Source organism: Ictalurus punctatus, chromosome 14, assembly GCF_001660625.3.
Source record: "Ictalurus punctatus breed USDA103 chromosome 14, Coco_2.0, whole genome shotgun sequence".
NCBI lineage: Eukaryota > Metazoa > Chordata > Actinopteri > Siluriformes > Ictaluridae > Ictalurus > Ictalurus punctatus.
This window is the reverse complement of record NC_030429.2, coordinates 2,486,279-2,496,616: the sequence shown is the minus strand read 5'-3', so window position 1 is coordinate 2,496,616 and position 10,338 is coordinate 2,486,279. Positions and strand designations below refer to the sequence as shown.

Here is a 10,338-nt window from a genome sequence, read left to right as displayed (position 1 = left end):
TAATAATAATAATAATAATAATAATTTCTCCATTTACATTTGAGATTTTTCAGGTTTGTTTTTTGGTCCCGAGGCGAATTGAGAGCCCATGACACATTCAGTCCTATTATTTATTGATCAATAAATGTAAAATGCAAAAAAATAATAATAATAAATGTGAAGATTATGTTGTTTATGATGTAGTAACAGTAGCAGTAGTTCAGAAATCGTTTCCTTTTGCATTGCGAGTGTCTGTGAACACGTATCCGGGAAACGTCATTGTTATCTACCCTGACTGTGAAACACCGCGGTCACATGTGTTGGGACGGAACCGGAAACTGAGCAGCGGCTATAAAAACAAAGCGAGTTAGTGCAATTAAATGTAACTAAATTTACATACAATGTGTTAAATACCGTGAAAATACTATTCATTTCTACATTCGGTATTATTGTTATATTTATAAACTAGTGTAAAAAGTTTTTAATCAAACGTTTATTCTGGAAACGTGTCGCTTCAGTAAGTTGGAGCAGTTGGAGTTTCGCTATGGCAGATGGATGTGTTTACAACTGGAGTATTGTGGTGCTCACATGTCAGCACAAGGACAGTGTTTATGCCTTCCAGAGAGGTAAGAATGAAGGGCACTTATGTTCCTGAAGAGCCCTTTGGTTTGCTCGCTCCCTGCTGATAAAGCCTAAAAGTGAGCACTAAGAATAATAATAAGAAGATGAATATCAACAGACCTGATCTATTGCCCAAGTCTCTCCAGCTGGAGAGGTTTTCACTGCTCATTTGATAGCTGTAGAGAGCAGAAAGTCTGATATTTTTATAATTTGTCAGTGTCTCTTCTTTGCTCAACAAAAGTGTGTCCCAAATGCTTGTATGCTTCCTTAATCCCTGTTCAAGTGCATGAAGGTTTACACCCTACACAGTGCACTGATAAAAGAGCCATCTCTGATCATTTCAGCTGATCTAGTTGCATTTTCCATGCAGAGATCCAGACCCGCTGTAGTGTCGTGATATCTTTGAATGGTGTTGTGAAGTAGGCTGAGGTGGTACTGTATGAATACAGTGAAATGAATAGAGCTCAGAGAGAGGTGTGTCTTGTTTCAGAGCTGGAGATCCGGCAGCAGCGTGGGATTCTTCCTGCCGGAGCGCTGCTGCTCACCGTCCCTGACCCGCAGGAGCATGTAGGCAGTGGAGGAGCTACTCTCAACGCGCTGCTGGTGGCCGCAGAGCACCTCAGCGCCAGAGATGGATATACAGTGAGCCCTCGGCTGGAAGCCTTCGAGAATTACTTTTAGAAATAAGTGATGCGTCTTGGTGAGGAGAAGGTGCTAATCCTAGAAGTAAAATATTAAGCATGATGTACAACAGTGTCGTCACAGTAAATCAGATACTCCTCAGGCCCTATTTCCATACTACTACTGATACTAATCCTGCTACTACAAGGTTAAATTAAGCAAAGTTAAGAAGCTGACCCAATGCCAGGGTTCAATAATTGTGGTGAGGAACATATTAACCAGTATACGCACATACGGGGCTCCACCATTTATGATATCAACCCTTCAAAACAATCTTGATCTTTATAAAGTTCTCAGGCAGAGCTCCATGAATTTTAGATTCCACTGAGATATTACTTACCTATTCGAAGTGACCAGTCACACTTAGCAGTGACAGAGGTCCATAGGGGCAGGATTTTCTCTGCCAGACGCTCACTTGATGAACATTTTCCGTTCCGGGTGGTTTTTGAGGCTCAAACTTTGTCTGAAACCGGTCAACCCTGCCAAACACAGCTGAAGGCACTTCTTAAACACGTCAAATCGAGCTGCTAAGCTGGACGACTGCATGTTGCTGACTCTTTAACTGCTTTTTACAGGGTTACGCTAAAAATGACAAGCTCTCAGCTTCATGTGGTTTGAGCCTGCGTCGTTATCGATGTTGTCTTGCTTCACCAAAACGCTGCTGGTATTTACACTATGAATATATTGAATTTTGACTTGAACACCTTTGTGTCTGTGTGTGATCATGGTTGTTCTTCTGTCTTCAGGTGGTGACCGCAGATGTCTTGTACGACGCACACATTCTCATTTTGCACACGGTGAGAACAGCAACGTCTACATTGAGCCAGAAATTTTACATTTGTAACAAGCTCATTCGTAAAGTGTGTGTGTGTGTGTGTGTGTGTGTGTGTGGCAGGGCAGAGACTTTCCCTGGGACGGCTGCAGTAGGGCTTTCTGTTGGATGCCCGTTAGTGCAGCTGAACAAAGTGTCGAGGGACCGGTTTGCTGCTTAGATATGTTGCTGAACTGCCTTTCAACCAAGGTGAGTAAATCATGCACAGGATGGATTTCACGCAAGGAAGTGATTTGTGTGTTTTAGACACTGTCTCTCACTCGAGAATATACAGATTGGCCTGTCCTGCTTGATTATGTAGGAGGTATTGTGTATTGGCAAAAATGAAATCAAATTAGAATGGAAACAATTGAATTATAGCCACAAGCCTGAAGCTCCACCACTGCCAGGCTCTGGGTTACTGATCAGAAGGTCGGGGGTTCAAGCCCCACCACTGCCAAGCTGCTATTATCATTATCATTAAAACACAGATATGATTGGCGGCGGTGGGTGGAACTACGTTTACGTATGTAACGTGTCTCTGTGTTGTCTCAGTTGTGTGCTGGCTCTCCGCCGGGTGTTTGGGTGTGTAGTACTGACATGATCCTGAGCATCTCTTCAATACCAAGTGAGATTACACTCACGCGTCATAAACTGAGACTCGCACATCAGCTTAAAACGTACTCGTGCCTTTACATGTTACATATGCGTCCCTGCAGCGGTGCCGTGGGAGGACTTCGCCGGAGTGCGCGCCGTGTCCTTACCTGGTGACACGTCTTTTGCCGTTAACCATGGAGTCTACCTCACAGACGCACAGGTGGGTCCTGGGTAAAGTATACACCTCGTGTCGATAGGTGTTTCCTTGATGCACGATACGCATCACGATATACGTTTGCTCAGAAAAGTCGCCTTAAAATTCGAATTTGATTCCTTTTACTTAATGTCTACAAACTGAAACGGAGGAGTTCTGAGAAAAACGTCAAATATGTCCAAATTAATGAATAACTATCATCAGCTGCTTCCAGGTTTGTAATTAAAATTTTTTTTTTTAAGTTCTAACAAATTAGCACAATATTTCATAAAGGTGTACTGTGGTATAATTGATCATGTTATGGATATATTTCCATCGTAGCGTCCAGTCTTATGGTGGATAGTTCAGTAAGTTGAGATTGCTACCCTATAACTAGCCCTGTATCGACAGGGTGGAGTGCGTGATATCATCTACCGGGGTTCGGAAGAGAGGATCCGCTCTGCTGCACTGCCCGATGGGAAAGTTCCTCTGGTACGGACATTTTACGTACACGTACACTAATCCTATTGTGTGATATTATAGGCGGTGTTTTTATGCTAACGAGTGGTTTGGGTTGCAGGTGTCGGGGCCTGTGTTTTTCTCCAGCTCTGTATCTGAGAAACTTTTACAAACTCTCGTGACTCCACCGCTGGACGGCTGCACTTACCTGGGCATGGACTCTGGAGCGCTGCCTCTTCAGGTGTATACACACAGGGACGCGCTGACGTGATTTATAATGATATGATGAGATAACGATGATGCTAGTATTAGATTTTACGTTCTACGCTGTGAATACACTAGCTATGAGACACTTCTGTAACTGTGCTATGTCAACCTCCATCGTGTTATTTAAACCTTTCACTAAAGGCCATTATTTGGTTAAAATAAGAGAGACCCATTTCTGCCTTGAATATCGTACTGACGCGCTTTTGATGGACGTTTCCGTGTCGTCTTTTGAGGCGCTTATTCCCTCCGGTACGCGTCTTCTGTAGATCTCGCTCTTTCTGGATATCCTGCTGTGCCTTTGCTCGGACCCGACCGAAGCGGAGTTTGTGAACGGCATGAGAGCAGGTTCCAGTTCACCTACGGGTCCGCGAGGCGAGGCAGTGAAGAGCGCTCGCGCTGTGCTCTGGAGGACTTTGAGAGGTGTTCCCCTTTCTCTGGGTAACTTGGCTTGTGTCCACGCTCATGTTCTCTTTCTCTGATGTTTTTTTTTTTTTCTGATCGTTGGTTTTGATGAACATGTTCACGCTGTATTTGCAGCACACGCTTCAGATGGACGCTACGATTACCTGACCACGTCGGGCAAGGAGCATATCGTACGTCTGACAGAGGCGGGATCAGAGACGCGGGTTCTTTCTCACATACAGGTGAGCCGCAGCGAAGGCTTAGCCAAATCTCCAGATTAAAGCTTTCAGTTTGTTTAATGTCCAAAACTACCGGATCTATAAACCTTGCGTTTCACTAGAATGTTGATGTTGGATTTTTATTACGTCTCTTCCCCTCTCTGCAGGAGCTGCAGTGCGTGAGCGAGGACAGTAGGATAATTAACAGTGTCCTGGAAGGAGAGGTGCATGTCGCAGCAGGCGCTGTTGTGCAACACTGCCACTTACAGGTCAGTTCAGGAAATCGCTGCACACTATAAAGGATAAGCATAATATCAACCAGGCTACACTTGTGTAAATAGGATTTTGTGATTTTTATTTATTTATTTTTATATTCCAGGGTCCGATTCAAGTGAATTCTGGGTGCCTCCTTTCTGGCCTGGACCAGACCGTATCAGATCAACTGCGGCACCTGCCTCTGACCAGCGACATCATTGTGCAGGGGCACAGGGTGAATGTAGGGGAGCTGAAGTTAACAGTGTTTACGGTGTTTGGGGCGTATGACCGTTTGGAGGTAAATATCTTTTGGTTGTCTTTCTGTTCAAAACTAGAGTGAGGCTGCTCCTTTTTGATGCATTTGAACCATAACATGTAATGGACCTGGATTTCAAACCAGCTCACTCTGGCGTTCTTAACTTCCCGTTTAAGTCCTCCGGATATGTTAAATAGTAGGGAAGTAATGATGCACTCCGCTCACGATTAGATTTAAGTCCCGATGCTGGCTTCAGTTCCATTCTCAGAGCATTTTTGAATAAATAGAAATGGAGCTCCAAAGTCGGCTAAAATGCCTGTTTTCCACGCCCTCTTTCGCGTTCGTTGTAGATCACAGAGCCGTGGGGCCGGTGTCGTTTCTACCAAAGAGCTCTTTGTAACTGGTATAAATGATTATAAAGTAGTCGTGTAACCATAAAACATATAACACATGTCAGACATCGTGATCCGGAGCTGTCTGTCAACGTGCTCTCTGTGTATTTGAACTATATGGGTTGTGCGGAATGGGACCTCTGGTTTTCGAACCAGACGCATACTTAACATAACACTGATACCCTTGATGTGATTTCACATGTTTTCTACGATGCGCGTCATCAAATATTTGCATCTGGTTTTAAAGTACCGCCCTACTGTTCTCTCCTCTCCAGGCCCAGAGTGACGACGTTGCCGCTTCGTTCCTCAATCAAACGTGGAGCCGCTTCTTCAGCAGCACTGGAATACAGTAAGAGACCTGAGATCCCGTGTCAATCCAGAGAGACGGATTGCGGATAAATAAACAAATAAAAAGTCTTGTGTGCGTTTTCTGTGTCAGGAGAGAGGATCTGTGGGGAGAGGCGAGCAGAGCACGTCAGACTCTGCTGGACGCTCGCTTGTTTTTGGCGTTTATGCCGAAGGGAGGCACAATAGGGCTGGATGGCGTGCGCTTCTTGCTGGGAGGCTCTGGGAGTATAGAGAACTGGAGATCCGCGTGGAGACTCTCTCTTAGGGAGGTGCTGTCTCTCACCGACCAGCAGCGTGAACTGCAGTGGAGAGAGAAGCTGCTGTTTCGTGCAGGCCGGAGAAGAGCGGCGGACACACTGAAGAGCCACGCAGCTCACAACCTCCTGCCTAGTATGAGAGCAGCAGTGCTGGGAGGCAAGCACACGGAGCTACTGAGCATGCTCGACTCCGGTGAGGAAAAGATGCACAGTCACCGTTCTGCTATTAATTGTGTACTATTGCTGTGTTCTGTACTGTACGGTCATATACATATACCCAGCTCTCTCTGCCTTTCTGTTTATCTGCCTGCTTGTTTTTTTCTGTTTCAGTGGCTTCATCGAGTCTTGCTGATCTGGGTGTAGCTGCGCGTACTCTGGCGTGCATCGCTGATGTTCTCGGTTGCATGGCCGGCGAAGGAAAAGGTGGTTTGAGGAGTGGCCCGGCCGCTAATCCGTCCTGGGCTTCTGCTTTCAGCCTGCTGGAGCAGGGCAAGCTGGAGGCTGGCGTCCTGGAACTGGCCAATCAGAGAGCCCGCTGGCTCGACAGGTGAGAGTTTAGAGTGCAGAAGGTGAGCAGGAAATAATTGTTTACGGGGTTAACATTCTCATCCCTAATAGACCCGAACTGCTGGTGAGAGCTGCCAGACACTACGAGGGTGCAGGACAGATCCTTCTCAGGAAAGCGGTGATGTCCGCACGCCAGTTTGTGCTCGTTGGCCAAGGCGAGATACCACCCATGGGAGAGTGGCAGGAAGTGGAGTGTCCAGCCAGAGTGGACCTCTCTGGTGAGTTTCTGCAATCATCAAAATCGATATCTTATTGCATACAGATCCGTTTCTATATATTGGTACACCCTCGTGCATTTGCTTCTTTTTTTAACGTGATTCAGAAATAAAATAGACGGCATGCTTTAACCTTTGTGCTAAAATGACTAGGCGGTTGGAGCGACACTCCGCCGATCGCGTTTGAGTACGGAGGTGTGGTGGTGAACGTGGCTGTGAAGGTGGATGGAAAACGGCCGATCGGAGCCCGAGCGCGCCGCATTCCAGAGCCCCGGCTGGTGCTGTCGAGCCGCAGCGGTCCTCCGGATTGCAGCGTGACTACGCAGACAGTGTGTAACGACCTCGCTGACCTGAAGGACTACTGCCAGCCCCATGCGCCTGGTGAGGACTGACGTCCTGCGTCACCAGCCGCGGTTTAAAAACACGCTAACGAGTAAGAAAAGGAGATTCAACTGGATCGTGAAGGCTTCCTTCCTGTTGTGTGTGTGTTTCAGGTGCCCTGTTAAAGGCGGTGTGTTTGTGCAGCGATGTGGTGTGTTTGACATCTCCTCTGTCTCTGGAGCAGCAGTTGATTCAGCGCTGGGGAGGAGGACTGGAGCTGCACAGCTGGTCTCAGCTGCCTCATGGCTCGGGACTCGGTGAGACCAGATTCTGATGTAACGGAATCAACACTGTGTAATATTCTTTGCATATGACTTGAAATGTCAGCGTTCATCAAAACTAATACAGTATTCTGCATTCTTGATACTTACTTCTTATTATTTCAAATACGCATGACGGATGGATTTGCATTATGGGTGGTGTTGCTTTGTCTTCACAACAGTGACACTGATATCTACATCGTACAGATGTGTCTTGAGAAAATAGTTTCTACTGTTGAATGTCCTCGTGGTGTGCATGCCTGTGCAGGTACGAGCAGTATCCTGGCGGGCGCGGTCCTAGCAGCTGTGTACCGGTGCACTGGGCGGAGTTATGACACCAGTTCTCTCATCCATGCTGTACTACACTTGGAGCAGATACTCACCACAGGTCGGTGGGGTTCCAGCCATCATACTGTAACCAGCGTGCACCCGTAAATCAGGTCTTGTCTCTTATATGTGTATTCGGGGTCATGGAGGTGTTTCGGAGTGTTTGTGTGACACACTGCAGCTCCCAGAGAAATAAATAATCAAATAAATAATAGCGCTACGGCGGCCGCAACAGCGATAATAGAAAGTGTTGCTTCGAAAATGTATATTCATGCACCGTAGGCGGAGGGTGGCAGGACCAGGTGGGAGGGCTGGTAGGTGGAGTGAAGGTGGCACGGTCCCGTCCCATCCTGCCCCTCAGAGTGGACGTGGAGCGACTCGTGCTTCCTCCAGACTTCCTCATGGCGCTGCAACAGCGTCTCCTGCTGATCTACACGGGCAAGACACGGCTGGCACGCAACCTGCTGCAGGTCTGAACAAGACTCTTCGAGACTTTCACGTATGTGCCGCGAATCGTGCTCGTGCCGTGATTCCTAACCCGCGTGCTTGTTTCACAGGACGTGGTGCGGAATTGGTACAGTCGCCTGCCGTCGATCGTGCGGAACGCAGAGCAGCTGGTGAGCAATGCCGAGGAGTGTGCACGGGCCTGCACGGAGGGTGAGTAAATGGAGAGGCGTGCCTTGGGACACGTTTTTGAGGAAAAGGTAAGCCTGAGATGAGCGAGCATGACAAGTCTCTCCATACTGGTTTCATCGTCCCCCCCCCTCCTCAGGATCTCTTACCAAACTAGGGGACTGCATGAACCGCTATTGGCAGCAGAAGAAAGCAATGGCTCCGGGATGTGAACCAGCCGCAGTGAAAACCATGATGGAAGCCCTTCACCCTAGAGTCTTAGGACAAAGCCTGGCAGGGGCAGGAGGTGGCGGCTTCCTGTTCATACTCACACGGGACGTCCAGCAGGAGCAGAATGTACGACAGGTCCTCAACAGCACACAGGTGAGAGACAGATTAAAAACATCAGGTGTTAAAATTCTGGATAGGATAAAGTTGCTCAGCTTTTAAATGATTGCCAGACTGTTTGTAATCCTGGCCGTGTTTTTTTAATATATATATATTTTTTAAACAGGGTCTCTGTGACTTCAGCGTGCACTCAGTGCAGATTGACACGGAAGGGATTACAGTCATACATCAGGGCACAGGAAATGCCCAGTGTCCCAGTTAAACCAGCACAAACCGCAGCACACTTTCTGCACCGAGCCGTGCATTATCCCACTGGCCCCTTGCCACTGTTGACAAGTTCACTGAATTGACTAATTTGAACGTATCGACTGTAACTGTATGTTACTAAAGTTACAACGGCTTATAGGCAGCGCGTTCATTTCATCATGAACCAGGGCGATTATTGAAAGAGAATAATATATGAATCGTTTTATATTTTAAAAAAAAAAAAAAAAAGTCTGTTTGTCTCTTGGTACCATGTCATTTGTGTACTTTAGGCTGAATTAAGAAAATGTACATGGTGTGTGTGTAACATTTAAAAACGAGTAGAACTCCAAGCCAAAACACACCAAAGAGTCCTTTGTGTTACTGCGACAGAAATCCCCTTCAAAATATTTCAGACAGGACTACTTTCTCCACTGATAATAATAATAATAATAATAATAATAATAATTATTATTATTATTATTTCTCCATTTACATTTGAGATTTTTCAGGTTTGTTTTTTGGTCCCGAGGCGAATTGAGAGCCCATGACATATTCAGTCCTATTACATTTCAAACGGTGATTTAAACTGACTTGTGCATTATACGGTTTGAACGCGCACCTTCCAGCCAATCAGAATCGAGTACTCGGACAGACCATGATGTAAACACCATATATACGTACGCTGCCCACACAGTGTAAGAAATTATTAGAAAAAAATGCAGACTGGAGAACAATGAAACAAGCCCCATTCAAAAAAAATAAAATAAATACAATTAAAATAAATAAAATTAATCTTTAATCATAAAACAGATGAACAGAGTTCGTTACAGCAAAGCAGAAGTGATGGTTTCACTACTCAGGATCACTGTAAATATTAAATTGTTTACTTGCACATTTTTGATATTAGTTGATTTTTAATTATTTTTATGGTTCTATTTTAATCTCCAGTGCAGTAACTGAGATTAGTGCGTTCTTTAAATCGTTCAACTCAATTACAGTAAACAATAGTAATGTTTTGTTTTAAATTGAGAACTTTTAGTGGGTTGGATCAGATCCTTTATCGGGCCGGTCCTAACCAGGCGCACGTGTACAGCTTCCCGATCCGTAGTTTAGTGTCCCCGAGCCGAGAACCCTCTGTGATTAAAGCTGGATTTTTATGACTATAGAAAAACAATTCCAAGCACTTTCTGTAAACGTGGCAGAGAAATCATGAACTGTTTCTGTAATATACGGCAAGTGTGTTACAATCAAAGTTACAATCAACTTATAGACTACAGTTTATGCATATTTTAAATACTGTATGAAACTGTACTACTAAATAAAATTAAGTGTAATTTGCTCTTTGGATGTTATTGCAATAGATCCTGTACAGTGTGTGTATGTATGTATGTATGTATGTATGTATGTATGTATGTATTTATTTAAACATCCCGTATGTACCTTAGCTGGAAGGATGGAATGAACGAATCAATTTCTTCCAAATGCAGTGCTTTTAATTTGTTTACATAAATCACCAGGTTAAAAATATATAGGCAGGTCCAGAATTATCGGAGCTTTTGGTAACGATGGTTAGAAACAGCTGGGGATTATTAACTGGCCGTTAAAGACTCCAGCATGTATTTCAATTCATACCCGGTCTTTTTTTT

At 45.2% G+C, this 10,338-nt stretch overlaps 1 protein-coding gene across 8 annotated transcripts; it reads left to right on the top strand.

Annotated features, from left to right (window-relative positions):
* The first annotated feature begins 145 nt into the window (after positions 1-145).
* LOC108274777 (L-fucose kinase) lies at positions 146-10,335 on the top strand. Of its 8 annotated transcripts, XM_047159795.2 has the most exons (25): positions 151-345; positions 498-605; positions 1,091-1,311; positions 1,857-1,945; positions 2,028-2,078; positions 2,177-2,302; positions 2,648-2,720; positions 2,812-2,909; positions 3,294-3,374; positions 3,463-3,582; positions 3,875-4,046; positions 4,146-4,252; positions 4,396-4,497; positions 4,608-4,781; positions 5,407-5,480; positions 5,547-5,929; positions 6,067-6,283; positions 6,355-6,521; positions 6,672-6,899; positions 7,013-7,156; positions 7,428-7,547; positions 7,769-7,956; positions 8,044-8,143; positions 8,259-8,482; positions 8,613-10,335. In XM_047159795.2, exons 4-25 carry the CDS (start codon positions 1,889-1,891, stop codon positions 8,706-8,708), a joined length of 3,102 nt encoding a protein of 1,033 aa, XP_047015751.2. In that variant the 5' UTR covers positions 151-345; positions 498-605; positions 1,091-1,311; positions 1,857-1,888; the 3' UTR covers positions 8,709-10,335. The 8 variants fall into 8 exon arrangements, with proteins under 8 accessions (XP_017340608.2, XP_017340610.2, XP_017340609.2 ...); XM_017485119.3 differs by lacking the exon at positions 1,857-1,945 and having other exon boundaries at positions 146-345; positions 1,091-1,242; XM_017485121.3 differs by lacking the exon at positions 1,857-1,945 and having other exon boundaries at positions 146-361; positions 1,091-1,242.
* The last annotated feature ends 3 nt before the right edge of the window (positions 10,336-10,338 follow it).